The sequence below is a fragment of the Loxodonta africana genome, chromosome 4 (assembly GCF_030014295.1).
Source record: "Loxodonta africana isolate mLoxAfr1 chromosome 4, mLoxAfr1.hap2, whole genome shotgun sequence".
NCBI lineage: Eukaryota > Metazoa > Chordata > Mammalia > Proboscidea > Elephantidae > Loxodonta > Loxodonta africana.
This window is the reverse complement of record NC_087345.1, coordinates 144,479,668-144,505,262: the sequence shown is the minus strand read 5'-3', so window position 1 is coordinate 144,505,262 and position 25,595 is coordinate 144,479,668. Positions and strand designations below refer to the sequence as shown.

The 25,595-nt window shown below is 40.4% G+C and overlaps 1 protein-coding gene across 3 annotated transcripts in view; it reads left to right on the top strand.

Annotated features, from left to right (window-relative positions):
- IL15RA (interleukin 15 receptor subunit alpha) overlaps window positions 1-25,595 on the top strand; it is a 46,828-nt gene that overhangs the window by 10,462 nt on the left and 10,771 nt on the right. For 2 of the 3 annotated variants that reach the window (XM_023548743.2, XM_064284827.1), the window contains exons 2-4: window positions 16,856-17,053; window positions 19,411-19,509; window positions 25,026-25,223. In XM_023548743.2, coding sequence (XP_023404511.2) covers window positions 16,856-17,053; window positions 19,411-19,509; window positions 25,026-25,223 — 495 coding nt within the window. The remainder of the gene's footprint in view (window positions 1-16,855; window positions 17,054-19,410; window positions 19,510-25,025; window positions 25,224-25,595) is intronic. The other variant, XM_064284828.1, reaches the window with a different exon arrangement.

The window sequence follows — 25,595 nt, the reverse complement described above, 5'->3', positions numbered from 1 at the left end:
CATTATGGAACAATAAAAGACCTAGAAGAGCAGACTCAACTTTGAAACTGATTAACAGAGTTGGAAGACTTACACTTCAAGGCTTCTTATAAAGTTACAGTAATCAAAATAGCATGATATTGGTATCAAGATAGACAAATAGATCAATGGAACAGGATAGCAAGTCCAGAAATAAACCCACTAATACTTGATCCTAGTTCAGGATCCTATCTCAGTACCACTGGAGTTTTCGTATTGCTGGAAGAGGAACAGGAAAGTTTTTCTTATTTAAGAATTGCAAAATATACAAGACAAAGGTTGGTTGCCATGGAGGAAAGAAGCAGGATAACTGAGAAAGCTCCACTCCTGAGACCCAGGCACATAGGACTTGCCTAAGACTGAGGCTAGACTAGGACAACAGAGAACTCCCTTTTGTCACACCACCGCCATACAAGCAAGCATCAAGTAATAAGCACAACAGTCTATTGCTAGAGCAGGAGGTGGGGGTAAATGGAGAGATACACCCCTCTGTGGCTTAGGCACATAGAAAAGGACAACAGATGAGGGTGGAGTAGAACACTGAGAAAAGCCCTCTGATAGTCCAGCCTCCACACTAAGCACAGGATGACAGTAGAGGAATTTTAGGCCAATGGTGCTCTGAAGGAGCCTTGGTGGCACAGTGGTTAGGAGCTCGGCTGCTAACCAAAAGTTTGATAGTTCGAATTCACCAGCTGCTCCTTGGAAACCATATGAGGGCAGTTCTACTTTGTCCTATAGGGTTGCTATGAGTCAGAATCGACTTGATGGCAACAGGTTTGGTTTTTTTTTTTTTTTTTTTTTTGGTGCTGTGAAAGTAATCATAGCAGCAAAATCCAAACCAATTCAACAACTGACTAGGCTGACTCAACCCCCCTCCCCCCACACACTATTGGAAGTATTCCCATTTCCAGACATAAATACAGTTTACCTCAGTCTTGACTGGTCTATACATGATGCCCAGCATTCAACCAGAAATTATGAGACACAGAAAAAAGTAAGGGGCAGGAAGGGGGAGGTGAAGCTCATTGTCAGAAACAAAGCAATACATAGAACCAGACTCAGAGAAGATCCAGATATTGGAACTATCATACTGGAGTTTAAAATAAAAAAACTCATAGCCATCAAGTTGATTCTGACTCATAGTGACCCTATAGAGTAGAGTAAGACTGCCCCATAGGATTTCCAAGGCTATAACCTTTAAAGAAGCAGACTGTCATTTCTTTCTCCCACAGAGCAGCTGAAGGGTTCGAACTATGACATTTCAAGCAGCAGCTGAGCACTTTAAGCACTGCACCACCAGGGATCCTTGGAATTTAAAATAACTATCATTAATATGCTAAAGGCTCTGCTGGAAACAGTGGACAGCATTCATGAATAAGTGGGGAAATTTCAGCAGAGAAGTGGAAAACATAAGAAAAACTCAAATGGAAATGTTAGAAATAAAAAACAGTAATAAAGATGAAGACAGCCTTCAACAGAACCATCAGTACACTTGACAGAGCCAAAGAAAGTATCAGTAAACTTTAAGATGGGTCAATAGAAATTACTCGAACTAAAATACAAAGAGAAAAATTAAGAAAGAGAAGAACACAGAACAGAGTATCTGAGAGCTATGGAGCAATAACAAATGGCCTAATGTATGTGTAACTTTAATTCCATAAAGAGAAGAGGGAATGAAGCAGAAGAAATATTTGAAGAGAAAATAGTTGAGACTTTTCAAGAATTCTAAGATATTAAATCTAGAAAGCTCAGAGAACACTATGCAGTATAAATGATCTTCTCCAAAAAAAAAAAAAAAAAAATGCATGCCTAGCAGATACTCAAACTGCTAAAAACCAAAGAGAAAATCTGGAAAGAAATCAGAGAAAAAAAGGTACATTACAGAGAACTTCTCATCAGAAACTGCAATCCAAAAGACATTGGAGTAACATCTTTAAAACGCTAAAAAAAAAAAAAAAAAAAAAAGCCAGAATTCTAAAACCAACACAAGTATCTCTTAAAAATGAAGGCAAAATACTCTCTTTCACAAAAGGTGAGAGAATTCACCACCAGCATACCTGTGCTACCAGAAATGTTAAACAAAGTTCTTCAATGAATATGATACTAAAGAGAAACTTGGAACTATACAAAGAAATGAAGAGTTCTGGAAATTTTTAAAATACAGGTAAATAGAAAAGAAAATTTTCTTCTTTTTAATCATTCTAAAAGATATTTGACTACCAAAAGCAAAAATAATAGCAAAGTATCGTGGGTTTATAGAATAAGTAAAAGTAAAATGTTCGACAGAATAGAACAAAAGAAGGAGAAAGTGTAATTACGTATTGGTAAGGTTCTTACACTATATACGAAGTGCTATAGTATTTGAAGGTAGACTATGATTAAATAAAGATGTATAATGTAAACTTTAGGGAAACCACTAAAAAAAATTTTAAAGCAGTGTGTATGCTAAGCCAATAGTGAAGATAAAATGTAATAATGAATAATAATCCAAAAGCAGGTAGAAAAGAGGGGAAAATGTACAATAATCAGATGGAACAAATAAAAAACAAAACGTTTAAATTCAGCAAATTAGTTTCTCATTAAACAATACTCATATGTTTTGTGACATTGGTTGACAACCCCATGACATGTCAACACTCCTCCCTTCTCAACCTTTGGATCCCCATTACCAGCTTTCCTGTGCCCTCCTGCCCTCTTGCCCTTGGCTCAGGGCTGGTGTGTCCATTTAGTCTCATTTTGTTTTATGGGCCTGTCTAATCTTTGGCTGAAGGGTAAACCTCAGGAGTGGCTTCAGTACTGAGTTAAAAGGGTATCTGGGGGCCAGCTCTTGAGGGGGAATAGGGGTTTTGCAATGAAGAAGTCATTGGTCCTGCAAAATTCCATCATGCAACCTCTGGCATCGTTTCCATCACCAAGGCCATATTTTCTAACTACTGATCCTTCTTCTTTGTTTCCAATTTTGCATTCCAATCACCAGTAATTATCACTGCAGTCTGATTACATGTCTGATCAACTTCAGACTACAGAAGTTGGTAAAAATCTTCAATTTCTTCATCTTTGGCCTTAGCGGTTGGTGCATAAATTTGAATAATAATTGTATTAACTGGTCTTCCTTGTAGGCATATGAATATTATCCTATCACTGACAGTGTTCTACTTCAGGATAGATCTTGAAATGTTCTTTTTGACACTGAATGCGAAGCCATTCTTATTCAATTTGTCAGTGCTGGCACAGTAGACCATATGACTGTCTGATTCAAAATGGCCAATACCAGTCCATTACAGCTCACTAATGCCTAGGGTATTAATGTTCATGCTTTGCATTTCATTTTTGACAACTTCCAATTTTCCTTGATTAATACTTCTTACATTCTATGTTTTGATTATTAATGGATGTTTGCAGCTGTTTCTTCTCATTTTGAGTCATGCCACATCAGCAAATGAAGGTTCCACAAGCTTGACTCCATCCACGTCATTACAGTTGACTCATACTTTGAGGAGGCAGCTCTTCCCCAGTCCTATTTTGAGTATTTTCAAACCTGAGGGGCTCATTTTCCAGCACTATATCAGACAATGTTCCACTGCTTTTCATAGGCTTTTACTGGCCAATTTTTTCAGAAGTAGACAGCCAGGTCCTTCTTCCTAGTCTGTCTTAGCCTGGAAGCTCCACTGAAACCTGTCCACCATGGGTGACCCTGCTGGTATTTGAAATACCAGTGGCAAAGCTTCCAGTATGACAGCAACACACAAGCTACCACAGTATGACAAACTGACAGATGTGTGGTGGATTTAAAGGTAATAAGGTTTTGTTATAAGCAACTCTGTGCCTGTAAATTTGACAATATAGATGTATGGACAAATTCCTTAAAAGACAAACTACCAAGGAATATTCAGGAAGAAATTGATAACCTGCATAGTCCTAGCTCCATTAAAGAAGTTGAAACTGTAGTTTAAAACTTTCCAAGAAATAAAACCCCAGGCCCAGGTGATTTCACTGGCTACTTCTTCCAAAAAGAGCCCAAGAGGTGAAAGCACCAACAAAGGAATGCAAATGTGAGTCATGGCTAAATCATCGATAACAACAAAGGAAGAGAGAAGATATGTAATAATATCAACCTGTCGACACAGAATTCTGTACTAAGCAAAGCTATTAAGAAGGATAATGAAATAAAGATACTTTCAAACAACAACAACAAAAAACTATAATGGTGTCATGGATTGAATTATGTCCCCCCCAAAAATGTGTGTATCAACTTGGTTAGGCCATGATTCCCAGTATTCTGTGGTTGTCCTTCATATAAAGTTATTAAATTAAGCATGCATGTTAAAATGGCTAGTATAACCACTAAATAAAGAGACATAAATCATACAGTTCCTAAATAAATGGAGGAAACTTGCAGGACATAATAGCAATTCTAAGCCTGTATAATGTAAAAGCATAGGCTCAAAATATATGAAACAAAAATTGACAAACTATAAGGAAAAATTGACAAATCTATAATCATAATGGGAATGCCTAACACCTCATTCGGTATTTGATGGAGCAAATAAGAAAAAGTCGGAGGATGAATGTTTTGAAAAAGGTTAACAAACTTGATCTAGTAGACATATATAGAATACTTTGTCTAATAGTTGAACACACGTTCTTTTCAAACAAATACAGAACATTTATGAGAATTGACTGTGTTCTGTAAAATCAGCATGTCAAAGGACAGGTATTGTACAGACCACCTTCCCTGACCACAAGGGATTTAAGTCAGAAAACTAACTAGAACTAAAATAACCCCATAATGTGGGGCCCACAAAGCAAAATATTTACTATCTGGCCCTTTTCAAAAAAAGTAAATCAAAGGAGTTAGAAACTACTGATGATTAAAAAAAAAAAAGTCTTAATATTCTCTTGAGAATGGGGTTAAAATATTTTGAATTAAGAGACTGAGTAGATTCTACATTTAGCTGAAAAATGAAGATTAATTCAGTAAACAAAGACAGCCAAAGCAGCAGCAGTATGTCCTGATAGTATTTGGGCTGACTATAACTATATACTCAATATAATGTAATTAATCACAGCAAATATTTCACCTTTTACTGCCTTCAGTCTGCATAATTATGACAGAAGATGGGAAATTTAAAACGTAGGTTTTTTATTACTGAGTCTCTGCTTTTATTTATTTTTTTCCTTAGTGTATCATTTAGCTTTTGCCACATAACAAACCATTGCAAAGCTTGGTGGCTTAGCTTAAGCAATTTATTTAGCTCATGATTCTGTGAACTGGCTTAGCTGGGTGATTCTTCTAGTGGCTTCAGCTGGGCTGGCAAGGAGAGCAAGAAAGAGAGAAAAATTAATTTCCTTGGTTGACTTTGCAGCCTCTATCATTGTTCATGGCTGTTTCAGGTCTTTAGAAGGCCTGGCCCAGGTAGAATTTGGTTTATGAGGATGGGTTCTGTCTCATTTAAGACTTGATGCTCAGGCAGTTGGCAGATGAACCCTTGAATGTGACCCCCTAGAGCTTCTCTAGCTTTCCTGTTCGCTCTGGCTATTAGTCACACAAACTGCAGCTCAGCTCTAGCACCCTGGTTGTGAGTATCCCACCTTCAGTTTCAAAAGTGGCCAATCAATAATAACAACAGTTCTACATCTTTGTGTCACAGTTTGCAAAGTGCACTTCACAGTCAACCTCTCAGCAGCCCTGTGCAGTATCATGCTCACTTCGTACATAATGAAACTGAAATCCAGACAGCTTAAGAGACCTGCCTGCCAGTCACTCAGCTTCTAAGTCCAAGCTCGGTACTTTTTCTAGTGAATCACCCTATCTTCCATTCACTCATTCTTTTACTCATTTACTTAACAAATACAAGGGAATCATCCACTGGTTTGGAAATGGACTAGACAACCTCTTGGGCTCCATATTCTTTGATTCTGAGTATTAATGGGACAAAACTAAGTGCATTGCATCTGTCTGGCCACCAGTCTCACTCTTGAACCTTTTTGTTAATTAGCCTATTTTTACTGCTCAATTGGATGGGGGGGAGGGCCAGGGTAGAGATTTGCCTCATTTGGCACTTTATTCTGATAGCATTACCAGGCTCACTTTTTCCCAACAGTAATGAGAAAAGATCAGGATAAATACTCTTGTAGGCACAAAGGTTCAGACTAAAAGGTTAAAAATGACTGGATTGGGTCCCTGTGTAGATTTTATAGTCTGTGGCCTGTTCCTCCCCCATCAAGCTTCTTCCTGTTTCAAGGCCTGGGCACCAACTATTCCCTCTGCCTGGAATGCTCTCTTCCTTCCTCTCTCTTCCTCATCTGGTTAACTCTTGGTCATCTTTGTTCTTTTTCAGTAGCATAGACCAACAATTGTAATTAAATACAACTCCCAGCAGAGCAGGGCTGTGTCCATCTTGTTCACCTGCTGTATCCTATACTGAGCACAGTAATAGAAAGCACTCAACCAACATGTGGAGAATGACCAACCAAAACTTAAGGCAGCATCAGCCTTCAGGGAAACAGGGCTTAACAAAGTGTCTTTACGATCACAGAGAAAGTAACCGTGTGTGTGGTGTTAGGGGTGAGGTGGAGCCTTCTTAGAATTTCTCTCCCTTCTGAGGTTTCAGGATAACCTATGTCAGGGCCATCAGTGCTCCTGGAGGCAGAGGGCTCAACTCTGTGATCTCACAAGATACCTTCTCATGAGATCTCTACTCATACATATTTATTATACATATGCATTTTTTCTGAACTGTATCAAAGAAAGACATTATGCCTCCAAGACAATGATGCTATCAACACCAAAGAGCAGACCTGGGGTAAGGAAAAAAATGGGCATGTGAGGAGAACCCAGTTAGATAAACTCTTACCAACTACAATCCAATATTTATCTAACAGTTCCCCTGGGGGCCTCTTATATCTCTTATTCTCTGGAGCCATTAATCTGTGGCTGAATGGAAGCTGTCCAGTTACAGATTATGTGATATGAGCAGAAATCCAAAGGCTCAAGGTCAATTCAGGCTCTCTCAGAAGGAAGGAATGTTTTATCATAGAATAGAGGTTACTATCTTTATGGAGCTATTCATTCTGGTTTACTGTCAAATATTTCTAGAGTTTATTTTTATGGCAATTTCCCTCACCATCCCCCCCCATCCCTAAGTATTTCCCCAGCTATGGTAACATACAGCAACACACCAAAGATGTAGATTTAAGATTTTGGTAACATGGAGGTAAATCAGTGATACTGCCAAACTAAACATACACACACATACAGGGAGAGAGAGAACAAACAGAAAAACTACAACGAGCAAGACAGTCATCAAAAGCAAAGAGAAAATTAATTTTTGGAGTAGAGATGGGGGAATTAATACAATTTAAAAAGGTGTAAATTCAGAAAAGCATATTGGGAGGAACCTACAAAAGACATCCTCATTGGTGGAAGCAATAACATGACCTGAAGAACATACAAATAAGCTGTTATTAAGAAGGTTAAGATGAATTTTAAATGATTGCTAAAAAGTAACTTACTGTGTTGCTGAGAGCCTCTTTTGCACCTGTACATACCATAGAGCAGTGGTCCTCAAAATGCTGTTCTTGGACTAGCAGCATTACCATCACCTGGTACCAAGTAATAATAGACTGATTCAAACATAGGAAGATAAGTGTAAATTTCAAGGTAACCACAAAGAAAGTTAATAAACCTACTCATCGGAATAAAGAAGAAAAGCATGAAGTCTCAATAAAAACAAAATCTACAAAAATAAATGAAGAAGAAACCCACAAACAAAAGGAACTCAGCACAGGAGAGTAAGAGGAACAAAGAAAATGTAAGCATCACAGAAAAAAAAAGTACTACAAAGTGACAGCAATAAACTCACACCTATCAGTAATTACACTGAATGTAAATGGCCTAAAGGCACCCACAAAGAGACAGAGAGTGGCAGAATGGATTAAAAAAAAAAAAAAAAAAAGGATCCATCAATATACTGTCTACAAGAGACAAATCTTAGAAACAAAGACAAAAATTTATTAAAAATCAAAGGATGGAAAAACATATCAAGCAAATAACTACCAAGAATAGAGCAGGAGTGGCAACACTAATCTCAGATAAAATAGACTTTAAAATAAAATCCACCGTAAAGAGAAAGAAGGGCACTATATAATAATTAAAGGGATGATCCATCATGAAGACTTAACCATAGTAAACATCTTCGAACGATGGCAGTGCTCCAAAATACATAAAACACACTCTAACAGCAAGGAAAAGAAAAACTGACAGTTTCACAATAATAGTAGGAGACTTTTACACACAACTGTTGGTAAAGGACAGAACATCTAGAAAGAAACTCAGCAAAGATACATAAGAACTGAAGGGCACAATCAGCCAACTTGACCTCATAGGCATATATAGAACACTCCACCCAACAGCTGCAAAGTACACATTCTTTTCCAACGCACACGGAACATTCTCCAGAATAGACCGCATCTTAGGCCACAGAGCAACCCTCAACAAAATCCAAAACATTGAAATAATATGAAGTATCTTCTCTGAGCACAGTGCCATCAAAGTAGAAATTAACATGAAGAGCAAGAAAAAAAAAAAATCAATTACATGGAAACAGAATAACACCCTGCTTAAAAACCACTGGGTAATAGAAGAAATCAGAGATGGAATCAAAAAATTCCTGGAATCAAACGAAAATGAAGATACATCATACCAAAACCTTTGAGATACAGCAAAGGCAGTCCTCAAAGGTCAATTTATAGCAATAGATGCATATATCAAAAAAGAAGAAAGGAACAAAAGCATTACATCACCTAAGAACTTCTGAGAAATTCAAATTCTCAGGCCCCACCAAAGATCTGCTAAATCAGGAGCTCTGAGAGTGGGCCCTAGCAAGCTGGTTTTTAACAAGCCCTCCAGATGATTCTGATGCTCTCTAACATTTGACAGCCACTGAGACAGAGGAGCCAAGATGAAGATAAAGGCAGTAAGGAGCAGAGCTGATGTAGCAGAGCAAGGCCTTCAACATGGCAGTGATGAACTTGCGCAGCAAACCAAACTGACAATCAAAATACCAAAAGTAGGAAGAATGGAACCAAAACCAATGGACTCTGGAAATGGAAGAAGGAACTGTAAAGATAGGGAACAAGAAAAGAAGAAAAGCTCGTACTATGAAAAACACAGTTAGGGAAATAATTAAAGAAAAGATTCTTGAACCAAAAGATAATTTCAGCCTCAGTTGTCAATGGCTCTGAGGAACCCTCAAAGGGTACCTAGCACCATTCATCAAGTGTTTTTGTTTGTTTGTTTTTTAATAATATTTTATTGTATTTTTGATGAAGGTTTACACAGCAGTTTAAGTTCCCATTCAATAATTTCTGCACAACTTGTTCAGTGACATCGGTTACATTCTTCACAGCGTGTGAGCATTCTCACTACTTCCTTACAGATTGTTCTGTTTCCATTAATCTAGTTTCTCTGCCCCCTCACATTCTCATCTTTGTTTTTAAGTAATTGTTGACCATTTGGTCTCATAGGTGATTTTTAAAAGGAGCACAGTACTTACGGGTGATATTCTTTTTTTTTTTTTTTTAGCCAATGTGTTATTTAGCTACAAGGTGACCTTAGGGGTTATTTTCAGCTCAAGGTTTGAAGAGTATCTCAGGGCAACAGTCTCAGGCAGTCTTCCAATCTCAATTAGTCCAGTAGGTCTGGGTTTTTGTTTTAAGGAATTTGAGATCCTATTCCACATTTTTCTCCCATTTTATCAAGGTCCATCTACTGTGGCCCTGATTAGGATGGTCAGTAACGGTAGCCAGGACCATCTAGTCCTTCTGGTCTCAGAGTAGATGAGGCCGTGGTTCATGTAGACTATTTGTTCTGTAGACTAGTTTCCTCTTTGAGTCTTATTTCCCTTCTTTCTGTTTTGCTCCAGATGAATAAGGACCAAGAGTTATGTCTTAGATGACCACTCACAAGTTTTAAGATCCCAGATACTACTTACTCAATTAGGATGTAGAACACAACTTTATGAAATATTGTTATGAACTATATTTTGCCAATTGACTGAGATGTCCCAGGAGACTATGGTCCTAACCCTTCAAGCCCAGAAATTCAATACCAAGAGGTGTTTGGTTGTCTGAGACGTATCCATAACTGTGCCCCCTATGTGCTTTATTATGTATATGAATATACGTGCATACAGTCACATAGATGTCATTAGGTGGTTTTGTTTGGTTCCTTTGTTTTCTAAACTTTTGTATTCTGTTATATGTCAAAATTTCAAATTTACAGTAATGTTGCAAGAATAGCAGAAAGACTTTTTTTTTTTGCTGGAGACAATTCCGACTCATAGTGACTCTATAGGACAGAGTAGAACTGCTCTATAGGTTTTTTGTTTTTTTTTTTTTTAATAATTTTTATTGTGCTTTAAGTGCAAGTTTACAAACAAGTCAGTCTCTCACACAAAAACCCATATACACCTTGCTACACACTCCCAATTACTCTCCCCTTAATGAGACAGCCCACTCTCTCCCTCCACTCTCTTTTCATGTCCATTTCGCCAGCTTCTAACCCCCTCCACCCTCTCATCTCCCCTCCAGGCAGGAGATGCCAACATAGTCTCAAGTGTCCACATGATCCAAGTAGCTCACTCCTCACCAGCATCCCTCTCCAACCCATTGTCCAGTCCAATCCATATCTGAAGAGTGGGCTTCAGGAATGGTTCCTGTCCTGGGCCAACAAAAGGTCTGGAGGCCATGACCACTGGGGTCCCTCTAGTCTCAGTCAGACCATTAAGTCTGGTCTTACGAGAATTTGGGGTTTTCATCCCACTGCTCTCCTGCTCCCTCAGGGGTTCTGTGTTGTGTTCCCTGTCAGGGCAGTCATCGGTTGTAGCCGGGCACCATCTAGTTCTTCTGGTCTCAGGATGATGTAGTCTCTGGTTCATGTGGCCCTTTCTGTCTCTCGGGCTCATAATCGCCTAGCACAAAGACTTTCTTAATATCCTTTACCCAGATTTCCATAGCTGTTTATATTTGGTTACATTTGCTTTATCATCCCCCCATTCATACATATTTATCATACATATGTATTTTTTCTGAACTGTTTTAAAGTTGGAGACACTATGCCCTAAATATTTCAGTATATATTTCCTAAGAATAAAAAAAAAAAAGAATAACATGCCTTAAACCAAAAAAAAAAAAAAAACTCGTTGCCGTCAAGTCAATTCCAACTCATAGCACCCTTATAGGACAGAATAAAACTGCCCCATAGAGTTTCCAAGGAACCACTGGTGAATTTGAACTGCTGATGTTTTTGGTTAGCAGCCAAGCTCATAGCCACTCCACCACCAGCACTCCAAAACAACATTCTCACATAATCACTGTACAATTATCAAGATCGGAAATTCAATCTTGGTACAATATTATTATGTAATGCTCAGTCCATATTTGAATTTTGTCAATTGTCCCAATAATATATAAAAACTATTTCCCCCCAAATTCTGGTTCTAATTCAGGATAGCGTGTTGTATTTAGTTGTTGTGTGTCTTCAGCCTCCTTCAATCTGGAACAGTCCTTCAGCTTTTCTTTATCTTCAATACAGACCAACTATGCCTGGTGATCTACTTCCAAAGAAGCAGCCACTGAAAGCCCTATGGAGCACAGTTCTACTCTGAAACACACAGGGTCACCATGAGTCAGAATCGATTTGATGGCAACTTTGGTTTTTTTTGTTTGTTTTGTTTTTTAAAAATCTCTTAAATGTCCCTTAATTTAGGTTCACCTGATCCTTCCTCATCATTACATTCAGGTTATACATTTTGGCAGGAGTACAATTGTGATGCTTCGTCCGCAGTGAATCATATCAGGAGGTACATGATATCAGTTTCCCGATACAGATGATGTTAACTTTGATCCCTTGATTAAGGCGATGTTTACCAGATTTCTCCAGTCTAAAGTTATCATTTTTCTTCTCGCAATTAGTAACTAATTTGTGTGAAGACACTTTGAAATTACATGTATGAGTCAGGATTCAATAAGAAGCAGAGCCACTAGCAGAACCACTTATAGATAAATGTAGATATAGATAAATATATATGTGTAAGTGCCTATATCTATCTATGGGATTTGTTGCAGGAAGTTTGGGGGCCATGACCACCGGGGTCCTTCTAGTCTCAGTCAGACCATTAATCCTGGTCTTTTTATGAGAATTTGGGGTCTGCATCCCACTGTTCTCCTGCTCCCTCAGGGGTTCTCTGTTGTGTTCCCTGTCAGGGCAGTCATTGGTTGCAGCCAGGCACCATCTAGTTCTTCTGGTCTCAAGATGATGTAGTCTCTGGTTCATGTAGCCCTTTCTGTCTCTTGGGCTTGTAATTACCTTGTGTCCTTTTCTTTTTAATGTAACATTTTATCTTGGCAATCTTTCCATTTCAGTGCATAAAAAAGTTTTTTCTCTGAGGTCTAATGTAAAAACCTGGGTAGTACTTTATTGTGAGGCTGTACTGTAATTTACTTAGTCTCCCACTGATGACATATAATGTTATTTAGAGATACTAGCTATTATAGACAATAACTTTGTATATACTCACTTCACAAATATGCCAGGATATAAAATAAATTCTGAGAAGCGAAATTGCTGGGTCAAAGCATATGTACCTAAGGGTTGGGACAATGTTTCACAGGTCTGCAGATAAGGTGAAACCTGTGAGAAACAGAACTCCACAGGACTGCTTTGTTTTTCTGGGTCTTAGAAGTTTTCTACCTTTGACAGGGTGCATGCAGTCTTACTACTTTTCTATCGCTCATTTTAGTGGAAAATATTTGAGTTTTCTTTCTTCCCTGACAGGTTTCCACCTTACATGGGTTCTGGCTTTTACAGGTTTGACTGTACTTTCTAGAAGTCCTGATAATGGAATACTTATTCGAAAAAGAAGTTGCCACTGATGGATAAATTAAGATATGGCATCTTTTCCTCAACTTCGTCCAGGCCATCTATGTTCCCATAATTACCACAGATCTTTAAGAGTTGGCAATAGCTTCAAAAACATATTCGCCCACAGGTTTTACTGTATGGCTATAATTCTAGAAGTAGAATTGTGAGGTAAAAAAATATGTGTATTTGCAATCTCTAGAGCGATTGGAAATATGCCCTCACTAGGGGTTTTACGAGCCATATGAAAGTGCCTATTTCAGCAACACAATGCATTATGCAACTTCTGACTCTTTACCAATTCAGTAGCTGAAAAGTAGCATCTCATGGAGTCTTATTTTACATTTCTTTCACTATGAACGAGGTTGAGCATCTTTTTCTATATTCAAGAGCCATTTGTATTTCCTTTTCTGTGAATTGCCTGTTCATATCTTTTTCCCTGTTTTTCTAGGGGGTGGGTGAACTTCTTATTGGTTTGTCAGGAGCGTTTATCATGTGAGAGAAATTAGCCCTTTGTGATATGAGTCTCATTTATTTTTTTCATTTTTTTTACTTGCCTTTCGACTTACATTGGGTTTTGCCATGCAGAAAGGGTTTTGTTTTTATATGGACGTTATTACCTTTGTCAACCTCAGTTACCCTGCTTACTCACCCACCAGCTTCTGTGCTGATTCATTAGGCAACTGATCTAACAAGTTCAGTGGTTTGTCTGAAGTCCACATACAGCAGGTTTGGCAAACATTTTCTGTAAAGAGCCAGATAATATTTTACACATTGAGGGCCATATGGTCTCTGTCACAGCTACTCAACATTGCCATTGTGGTGTGCAAGCAGCTATGTCGTTGTTGCTAGTTGCCATTGAGTCGGTTCTCACTCGTGGCAACCTCCTACATGCAGAATAGAACTGCTCCATAGGGTTTTCTGTGACCTTTCAGAAGCAAATTGCCAGGCCTGTCTTCCAAGGCATCTGTGGGTGGATTCCAACCACCAACCTTTCAGCTAGTAGTTGAGTGCTTAACTGTTTGTGACACCCAGGGACTCCTAAAAGCAGCTATAGACAATACATAAATGAATGAGCGTGGCTGTGTTCCAATAAAGTTTTATTTACAAAAAAAAGCAAGGAGCCAGATTTAGCTCCTGGGGCATAGTTTGCTGACCCCTGACATAGAAAATTGGCAATTAGGGGCCTTCCTACCCCAGTCTCTGACTCTTACTGCCACTGTAATCAGCCTCTCCCTCAGTCTGCTCCTCTAAAAAAAAGATTACTTCACTCAGTTATCCTGAGTCCCAAGCTTCTCACTTAAGATATGCAAGCTGCTTGGCGCAGATATACTTAGAACTTCCCTATATTTTAAACCAAAAGGCAGCCTACCCAGGCAGCTGTAGGCAGCCTATAGATTTTTATCTTTTACAGCTGACTTAATAATCTTAGTTCCTGCCCTTACCATCATCTCAGCCAATGAACCACGCAGCATATATACACACTGAAGTAACAGAGGGAAATACTTTCTTGACATGTCCTTGCAAGCAATAGGGCAATGGGACATGCTACATAGGAATTTCCCTCCATAGGAATTTCCCTCCACACAACCCACTCTCAGCCCGTTCCACTGCCCAAGGCAACAAGACTTGGCCTCAGAAACCAGTTCTTACTCATCTCTTCTACACACAAGAAAACCAAAGAATAATGTATTAAATTAACAGGAAGAATGGTATAAAATCATAGAGTTATTTCAAGTGGCTGAAGAAAAATCTTGCTGTTTAACTTCAGTTGCAATAGAAGCTTTGTGGCACTGGACTTCATCTTAAACAAGGATCGGCCAACAGCATTGGTTTGGAGGAAGTGGTTCAGGTGGTAGAACAATGCAATGGCTGGCTCCTCACTTTTTAAGAACTAAGAACCTTCTTTGGATTACTTTATAGAACTCCGGTCTACAAAATTGGTGCCCAAGAGGATATTATTTTAACTGTTAACAAGACCTTACGAGTAGATACTTTCCTGGGATTTGTTACATTAGGTCCATGATAAATAATACCAATTTCATTTTTGCCTAGTGGAAAAAAGGTCAGTGTTTCTTTTTTGCACCTTTTTTGTTATATAGTATAGAAGAAAATCATGAAGTACTCCTACAACTCATTAAAGCCAGAATGTCTTTTACATTTATATTAAATGATTTATATAAACCAAACTGTTGCCGTCGAGTTGATTCCAACTCATAGTGACCCTACAGGACAAGAGTAGAACTGTCCCATAGGGTTTCCAAGGTGGATTTGAGCTGCTGACCTTTTGGTTAGCAGCCAAACTCTAGACCACTGTGACACCAGGGCTCCAAATGATACAGAAAATGAGTTTTTCTAAGGATGCAAAAATATCCATAGGCTATAAATAAGTAATAAGAACAAAAAGGCCGCAACAAAATATGGCATCTCCAAAATTGAAATGGTCAACATTTCTGTCCCTCCTTTTCTCCTTAGGCCAATACCCTTAGATATTAACCCCCTCAGTTCCACAGGACACAGCTAGAGCTAGAGCACCATTACCAGGATTTTTAGCTGAAGTTTTAGGGCTTAGGCCCAATTCCAGCTATCATAAAAGTAGCACCATCTGGGGCAACTCACCTGGCTCCTGGTTTCTTCTGAAAAAGTGAGAATCTAAAGTCAGATCAGCTAGCTACACATGTAGGAATGAAATAATTTGTTTATTCTAGAAGGTCAGACTTAAGCCTGTGGTTATTGAGGAAGAGAGTTCATCCATTCGTTCTTTCAACAAGTATTTCTTAAGCACTTACTATTTGCTAGGTACTGTTTTTTTTTTTAGACTCCAAGTCCCTGGGTGGCACAAACGGTTAAGTGTTTGGCTACTAACTGAAAGGCTGGTGGTTCAAATCCACCCAGAGACACCTTAGAAGAAAGGCCTGGCAATCTACTTCTGAAAGATCACCGCCATTGAAAACCCTATGGAGCACAGTTCTACTCTGACACATATGGGGTCACCATTAGTCAGAATCAACTCCAGGGTAACTGTTTGGTTTTGGTACTAGGCTCTGGGGATACAATGTTGAGCAAAACAGACATGGTTCCTACCCTCATATAGCTCAGAGTCCAGATGGTGAGAAATACATTAATTGTATGTTCTCGAAATCTGAAGTACAAACTGAAAAAAAAAAACCATGAAGGACACAGAACTATGGGATCTGGTTTACTGTGGAGATGAGGGAAGGCTTTCCTGAGAAGTGACACTGAAGTAAGCTAGGAAGGATGGTAGGAAAGAGCCACCTGGAGTGAGGTGGCAGGTTTTGAGGGAAGAGGAGGGTAAGTGGCATAGGGGAACCAAAGGCCCGTATGGGAGGGGAAGGGTAGCTAGAGAGGCAGGTAAGGCCAGATCTAGCAGAGCCTTGAAGATTTCTTAAGGAATTTGGTTTTTATTCTAAGAGCAGTGGGAAGCCAAAGAGAGTGAAGAAGTTATCAAATATGCATTTCTAAAGATGTTGTGAGCAGCCTTGTGGAAAGTGGATTGAAGGAAGGCAGGTAAAACATTCAGGGAGACCAGTTCAGGCAAGAAAGCTCTGAGTCTTGGTCTAGGGTAGGGCTTGGTCAAGGGTAGGGCAGAGGAGACAGAGAAGGATAGGTTTGAGAACTATCAAGGGGTTGCAGACTGATGAGAAATGGAATGTGGGAAAAGGGTTTTCATGGATGACTCCCAGGCCTCTAGTTATGCTGGATAGCCAGCATGATAAGGCTCCTAGGTCATGGATGCCCTTACTGAAGATCTTCCATGTGCTTGGAATCTATTTGTGCCCTAATGAGCCCCTGGGATAAGTTTCCTCCTGGGTATAAAACAAGTATTCCCTGGAGAAAGCTTCTGAACAGGCTTGAAATCTTTTGATCTCTCCGCTTTTATCTACACATTTGCAGGTGGCATCACATGCCCTACACCCGTGTCTGTTGAACATGCAGACATACGGGTCAAGAGCTACAATCTGAGTTCCAGGGAGCGGTATGCTTGTAACTCTGGCTTCAAGCGTAAAGCTGGGACGTCCAGCCTGACTGAATGTGTGCTTAACAAGATCACAAACACTGCCTACTGGACAACTCCCAATCTCAAATGCATCAGTAAGTAGCCAATTCTGCACCCCACCCCACCCCCACCCTCGCCAAGACAGTCCAGAGAGTAGTGCTGCAGTGTGGACACTTGAATGAACTCATCTCAGGGGCTAAAGAGAGGTCTGTACTGAGATCTGAGGTAACATAAACCAGTGGGACTCTGAACAACACTTTCTGGGTCTGAAAAATACATCAAATTTGGGGTCACACAATTCTGGGTTCAAATTCTAGCTTGGCCACGAACCATCTGTGAGACCTTGGGCAAAGCCCTTCATCTTTGAACTTTTGGTTCCTCATCTAGAAAATGGACCTGATGTCAACCCTGTAGGTTGTAGGAGGATTAAGTGAAACCTGGTCAGTTGTAACTATTACTGTCAGTGCTTTGTTTCAAGATTATGGTAGCAAGAATTTGGCTACAGACAAGAGTGTGTGCTCAGGAGCATGCTTATTTCCCAGAAAGCTTTTCAGATTTCTCACTGGGAAACAGACTGCAGGGAAGTTATTGCTCTTCTTCATTGGTACCCAACCCGGGAGACTGGCGTAGACCCATGGAGCAGATCCCCTTAGCTTAGTCACCTATGAACGGTGAGTGTCCAGGCAGCACTCAAGAGCAAGTATGGGGGAAGGTCATGAAAACTGACTTTTTTTTAACCACTTACAACTGGATAACCATCCCAGAAGAAGCCAAACAATCTTGGGGTGGAAGCCACTTAGCGCTATTTCTAGGAATACTAAGCCCCGCTTCTGTTCTCCCTCTTCCTTACTCTTGAAAAATAAAGATCCACGCATGGTCTTAGAAGACAATTTTGACTTAACAAACATTTATTGAGTACTTAGTGTATGTCCAGCAGCAAGCTAGATATTTCCTCATATAACATTCATGAATATTCTCAACTCCTCTCTGAGGGGATGGGGGACAAATGTTGTCCTACAGCAAACGCACTCTGCTGTAGGGCTCATTGAAGAGTCAGACTTTTCTAGCTAAACTTGTAGTGCTTAGATTACCCTTACGTCCCCCACCTCCTCCAGGTGAAGACAGTCATACAAACCTCAGAGAAAAGACAAGGAGAAAGCCCTCCCACTTGTTGCAGAGGAATCACACAGTCAGGGAATAGAGCTCCCCATGGCATCAAGGTGTAATGAAGTGTTATGCTGAGCAAGGACGGGCACGAGCAGTAACACAGTAGAGAGAGCAGAGTGGAGTTTTTACTCTGCCCAGTCCTGGAGCTCACTGGAACCTGTAATACAGGGCAAAAATATGGGCTTTTCGCTATAGGGAAAGTTAATATTTCCTCAAAGCTCCAAGGCCTTTGGGTGAATGAAATCTGGGATGGAGAACAGTTGTAGGCTTTGAACAGGGATGAGGGAAGGAAGGAAAGGAGAAAAGAAAAAGGTGAGAATTTTAGAACCCAAAGCCTGGAGAAATCTTTAGGTATCATTTGGCCCAAAGATTCCCAACATTTTTACCATCAACACCTCCCTTTATTATGTTTTTTTCCAACCTCTTGTGCTTTGAATGATTTTTTTTTTTCCTGCTAACAAACTGCATCTATTGAGTAATACTTTATTTTCCCATGGAAAAACCAGTATTATAAAACTGAGCTGATGTCATTCTGTCTTAGTTAAATGGATGGCTTCAACAAAGATAAATTTATTCTCTCACAGTTTAGGAGGCTAGAAGTCTGAATTCGGGGTGCCAGCTCCAGGGGAAGGCTTTCTCTCTCTGTTGGCTCTGGAGGAAGGTTCTTGTCATCAATTTTCCACTGGTCTGGGAGAGTCTCAGCACAGGGACTCCAGGTCAAAGGACGCGCACACTTCTGGCTCTCCTTGCTTGGTGGTAATGAGGTCCTCATGTCTTTCTGCTCGCTTATTTCTTTTATATCTCAAAAAAGATTGACTCAAGACACAACCTAATCTTGTAGATTGAGTTCTGCCTCATTATCATAACTGCCTCTAATCCTGCCTCATTAACATCATAGAAGTACGAAAATCACATCAGATGACAAAATGACAATCACACAATACTGGGAATCATGGCCTAGCCAAGTTGACACATATTTTTGTGGGACACAATTCAATCCATAACACATTCCAGCCAAAAATAAAAGAAATTTGATATCTAACTTGTGCAATCCTTTTAAAATGCTAGAAAAATAGTGTGCAGTCTGTTTTTGCATTTGTGTGGAAATCGCAGATTGGGAAACATTGATTCTTGCTTATTTCCTGTGCTTCTCACCTATCCCAGAAAATCAGATATCTATATTTTAAATCCATTGATTCGTTCATTCATTTACCCATCCAGTTCTGAAACCATCCCACGTTCCACCCTCAGGATCGTAAATGCCATGTGGTTATCTTCTCTCTAGGAGACCCCTCCCTGACTCATCAAATGCCTGTGTCACCCTCCACAGTAGCACCAGCAAGGGTGACCCCGCAGCTGGAAAGCTTCGCCCCTTCTAAAAAAGGTAGGAATATTGGAAACTTTTTGAGGAGTCCTATCCCTACTACCACCCAGGTTCCCACAAATGTCTCAAATTCATAAACCTCTGCTGGCATTCTACTGCAAACAAAATAGAGCAAAATAATAGAACAAATCTTTTATCAAAGTCAAGAACAAGAGTTTACATTGGCTTAATTTTCTTTTATACATCAAGGTTGCTTGCTATCCAGGTTTCATACGTACATAACTAATAATAGTTTGAAATCTATTACTATGTCAGATCTGATTTAGTTGTAGACATTTATCCTGTCAAGAACTGTGAAAGGTCTGACATTGCACCTTTCTTGCATGTTAGCCTGCCAGTTTCATGAAGGCCAGCAGAAGACATGACACTCCCAGATCAGAGACAAAGGACTTTATTATGCAGCACAGCAAACAGCAGGGACATCTGCATATTTGCTTCAATTTCCCTTGTCCCCAAGTCCCACCAGGGCAATGTGGATGGTCCCAAATGGGTGCCTGCACATTCAGTGGGCTGCATTATAGGAGAGGAGCCCTGAGCTTAGGGAGCCTGAATCTTTTATAATTGACAGTAAACCAATGTCTGCCCTTTGCTCCAAAAACAAGCACAATCTCTTTCTTTCAAGGCATTTGCTATATATATCCTTGAAAACACAGTCCAGGGAAAGGGCAGTCAGTGCCTCTGCTCACAACACATCTAGAAATATGAAAGACCTATGGAGAATTGTTTCCCAGTAATGCTAAGCATCAGCAAATAAACTATGATTGCTCTATTATAGAAGCATTGCATGAAACCACCAGTGTTCTGTATTTCAACGGAGTCTTCAGTAATCATCTATCCCAATTCCCTCAGCGCTATCCCAGTGTTAATTCCAAATCTTGGATGCTAAATATCTTGGGGTGATCTGCCTTGTATCCTATGATAATCTTACTTTACATTTAAATTTTGATTTTTTAGTAGCACGTTATCCACTTTGTGGCTTATTCTGGCCCCTGTCCCCACTCTTCCCTCCAGGTATAGTCGTCTCTGTTTGCACTCACTGCACTGCCCATTCCCACCTTCCCTAGAGCAGTGGTTCTCCACCTTGGATGCACACTGAGATCACCTTGGAACCCTATTGGTCTGGGGAGCAATCTTGGAATCATGGCTTTTAAAAGGTCCCTCAGGTGATTGTTACCTAGCCAACATTGAGAACCACTGCTTGAGAGAGGGCAGAGATGCTAAAAAGAGGTTTTCTTCTACTTGGTTGGCTACAAACAGGAGGAGGAAGAGGTTGTTGAGGTACTAGCTAGATATGAGTTTGAGGCAATTCCAAAATTCCTTTGATCTGCGTCCTACCTGGTTCAGCCAATTGATGAGATTGATCAGATAGCCTCTCGCAGCCCTGCCTTCATGTCCCACATACTTGGTCACACATGTCCCTTATTGAGACCAAACTGCAGCCGAAAACTCAGATGTGAGAGTGTCATCTTTGACACAGGGTGACCTGACCACTGCACTGGGATGTGAATACACTGGGTGAACTCTGTCTGCAGAGTGCCCTGGAGTGCTGGAAGCTTGGCTAGGAAACAGTACATGGAGGTGGTGACAAAGAAGTCAGGGCTATGAGAACTTCTCACAGCGTCTAGGGCCAGGAGAGCATAGGAAGTGGCCCAAAACAGTGTAGCCAGAGAGGTGAAGATGCACTGCATCCTAACAGCCCTTTGCTCATGTCTTCTGCTCCAGGATGCATTTTATGAGTACTGGATTTACCACAATAGAAGACCCATTTTTCATGGAAAAAAAGAATAACGAAAAGTTATGCCATGCCTTACAGTTTAGGGGCAGCCAATCTGACAGTTTCCCCACGTGTCTGTCAGTTCATCATACTGTGGGGGCTTGCGTGTTGCTGTGATGCTGGAAGGTATGCCGCTGGCATTCAGATACCAGCAGGGTCACCCATGGAGGACAGGTTTCAGCTGAGCTTCCAGACTAACACAGACTAAGAAGAAGGACCTGGCAGTCTACTTCTGAAAAGCATTAGCCAATAAAAACCATATGAATGGCAGTGGAACGTTGTCTGATATAGTGCTGGAAGATGAGTCCCCCAGGTTGGAAGGCACTCAAAAGATCATGGGGGAAGAGCTGCCTCCTCAAAGTAGAGTCGACCTTAATGACGTGGATGGAGTAAAGCTTTCGGGACCTTCATTCACTGATGTGGCACGACTCAAAATGAGAAGAAACAGCTGCAAACATTCATTAATAATCAGAACCTGGAATGTACGAAGTATGAATCTGGGAAAATTGGAAATCATCAAAAATGAAATGGAATGAATAAACATTGATATCCTAGGCATTAGTGAGCTGAAATGGACTGGTATTGGCCATTTTGAATCAGACAATCATACAGTCTACTATGCTGGGAATGACAACCTGAAGAGGAATGGTTTTGCATTCATCATCAAAAAGAACGTTTCAAGATCTATCCCGAAGGACAACGCTGTCAGTGATAGGATAATATCCATACGCCTACAAGGAAGACCAGTTAATACTACTATTACTCAAATTTACACACCAACCACTAGGGCCAAAGATGAAGAAACAGAAGATTTTTATCAGCTGCTGCAGTCTGAAATTAATTGAACAGGCAATCAAGATGCATTGATAATTACTGGCAATTGGAATGCGAAAGCTGGAAACAAAGAAGAAGGATCAGTAGTTGGAAAATATGGCCTTGGTGACAGAAACAATGCTGGAGACCGAATGATAGAACTTTGCAAGACCAACGACTTCTTCATTGCAAATACCTTCTTTCACCAACATGAACGGTGGCTCTACACATGGACGTCACAAGATGGAACACACAGAAATCAAATTGACTACATCTGTGGAAAGAGACGATGGAAAAGCTCAATATCATCAGTCAGAACGAGGCCAGGGACCGACTGTGGAACAGACCATTAATTGCTCATATGCAAGTTCAAGATGAAACTGAAGAAAAATCAGAGCAAGTCCACGAGAGCCAAAATATGACCTTGAGCGTATCCCACCTGAATTTAGAGACCATCTGAAGAATAGATTTGACCCACTGAACATTAATGACCGAAGACCAGATGAGTTGTGGAATGACATCAAGGACATCATCCATGCAAAAAGCAAGAGGTCATTGAAAAGACAAGAAAGAGAAGACCAAGATGGATGTCAGAGGAGACGCTGAAACTTACTCTCGAACGTCGAGGAGCTAAAGCAAAAGGAAGAATTGATGAAGTAAAAGAACTGAACAGAAGATTTCAAAGGGCAGCTCGAGAAGACAAAGTAAAGTATTACAATGACATGTGCAAAGAGCTGGAGATGGAAAACCAAAAGAGAAAAACATGCTCTGCGTTTCTCAAGCTGAAAGAACTGAAGAAAAAATTCAAGCTTCAAGTTGCAATACTGAAGGATTCTATGGGGAAAATATTAAATGACGCAGGAAGCATCAAAAGAAGATGGAAGGAATACACAGAGTCATTATACCAAAAAGAATTAGTCGATGTTCAACCATTTCAAGAGGTGGCATATGATCAGGAACCGATGGTACTGAAGGAAAAAGTCCAAGCTGCTCCGAAGGCATTGGCGAAAAACAAGGCTCCAGGAATTGATGGAATATCAATTAAGATGTTTCAACAAACAGATGCAACGGTGGAGGTGCTTTCTCGTCTATGGCAAGAAATATGGAAGACAGCTTCCTGGCCAACTGATTGGAAGAGATCCATATTTATGCCTATTCCCAAGAAAGGCGATCCAACCAAATGTGGAAATTATAGAACAATATCATTAATATCACACACAAGCAAAATTTTGCTGAAGATCATTCAAAAACGGCTGCAGCAGTATATCAACAGGGAACTGCCAGAAATTCAGGCCGAATTCACAAGAGGACTTGGAACCAGGGATATCATTGCTGATGTCAGATGGATCCTGGCTGAAAGCAGAGAATACCAGAAGGGTGTTTACTTGTGTTTTATTGACTACACAAAGGCATTCGACTGTGTGGGGTCATAACAAATTATGGATAACACTGCAAAGAATGGGAATTCCAGAACACTTAATTGTGCTCATGAGGAACCTTTACATAGATCAAGAGGCAGTTGTTCGGACAGAACAAGGGGATACTGATTGGTTTAAAGTCAGGAAAGGTGTGCGTCAGGGTTGTATCCTTTCACCATATCTACTCAATCTGTATGCTGAGCAAATAATACAAAAAGCTGGACTATATGAAGAAGAACGGGGCATCAAGATTGAAGGAAGACTCATTAACAACCTGCGTTATGCAGATGACACAACCTTGCTTGCTGAAAGTGAAGAGGACTTGAAGCACTTACTAATGAAGATTAAAGTCCATAGCCTTCAGTATGGATTGCACCTCAACATAAAGGAAACAAAAATCCTCACAAATGGACCAATGAGCAACATCATGATTAATAGAGAAAAGATCGAAGTTGTCAAGGATTTCGTTTTACTTGGATCCACAATCAACAGCCATGGAAGCAGCAGTCAAGAAATCAAAAGACGCATTGCATTGGGTAGATCTGCTGCAAAGGACCTTTTTAAAGTGTTGAAAAGCAAAGATGTCACCTTGAAGACTAAGGTGCACCTGACCCGAGCCATGGTATTTTCAATCGCATCATATGCATGTGAAAGCTGGACAGTGAATGAAGACCGAAGAAGAATTAATGCCTTTGAATTGTGGTGTTGGGGAAGAATATTGAATATACCATGGACTGCCAAAAGAACGAACAAATCTGTCTTGGAAGAAGTACAACGAGAATGCTCCTTAGAAGCAAAGATGGCAAGACTGCATCTTACATACTTTGGACATGTTGTCAGGAGGGATCAGTCCCTGGAGAAGGACATCATGCTTGGCAGAGTACAGGGTCAGCAGAAAAGAGGAAGACCCTCAGTGAGGTAGATGGACACAGTGGCTGCAACAATAAGCTCAAGCATAATGAAGATTGTAAGGATGGCTGAGGACCGGGAAGTGTTTCGTTCTGTTATGCATAGGGTCGCTATGAGTAGGTACCGACTCGACGGCACCTAACAACAACAACAATCGGACAGTTAGGGACAAGGAAGTTGTGTACCTAAACATAAGACAGGGCTCCCTGCCTGAAAGATCAGGATACTTTCCTCAAATACAGCCTCTAAAGTTCCAGACAGGCTTCCCCTTATTTCCAAGTTTTGGTACAAAGACATAAAAAAAATAAAATCAGCGTCCCAAGTGTTATTGGCAAATAGAATTAAACTTGTTTTTGAGAATTCTTGGGATCTTTTCCTTAGATGTGGTATGATAACTGCAAATTCTCTGGAATTCACAAAAGTCCCATGAGCATTTCAGATGGCTGAATATGTTACCCATGTAAGGGATTTTCCCAAAGAACTGGTTGTTGGGGGTGGTCTGGCCCAGGGCTGGACTCACTAGAGTAGGTCCTTAAGTACACCCTCTTCTGGAGACTCTATTTGAAATATTTATGTTCCCCATGTCTTGGAATTTCCTACAGAGCCAGAAGCTTCTACCCCCAAGTCAGACACCACAGTGACCACAGAGAGAGCTATCGTACCGGGCTCCAGGCGGATGCTGTCAGAACCACCTTCTGCAGGAACCACAGGGATAGTCAGGAATGGGTCCTCTCCAGCCCCATCTCAGACAGCATCAAAGAATTTGGAACAAACTCCCTCTACTTTCCACGTGACACCAGGTCAGCATCAGCTTTGCATACTAGGAGAGAGGCCAATTCCCCATGTGCTGCCTCTGAGATTTGGGTTGAGATCTAGGGCAAGACAACTGTATAGATTATGTCATTCAACCCAAAGTCATGGCTGACTGAGCTACCCCTTTTGCCTTCTGCTCTCTGCCACGGCTTCTTTGCTCTGGTCTACATTTTCTGCGCTCTACCACGCCTTAGTCTTGCTGAAACAGCTGGAAAATAAGTCCATCTCCCAGGCGTGACAAGGCTAACCTTACTAACCCGTATGGGCAGAGTCTTTTTCAGGAATCTGAACAATGTCTGCATCCTCAAAATAGAGATGGAGGAAGCTTTTCACAGTCTGGAGGCATGATCTAGGGATGG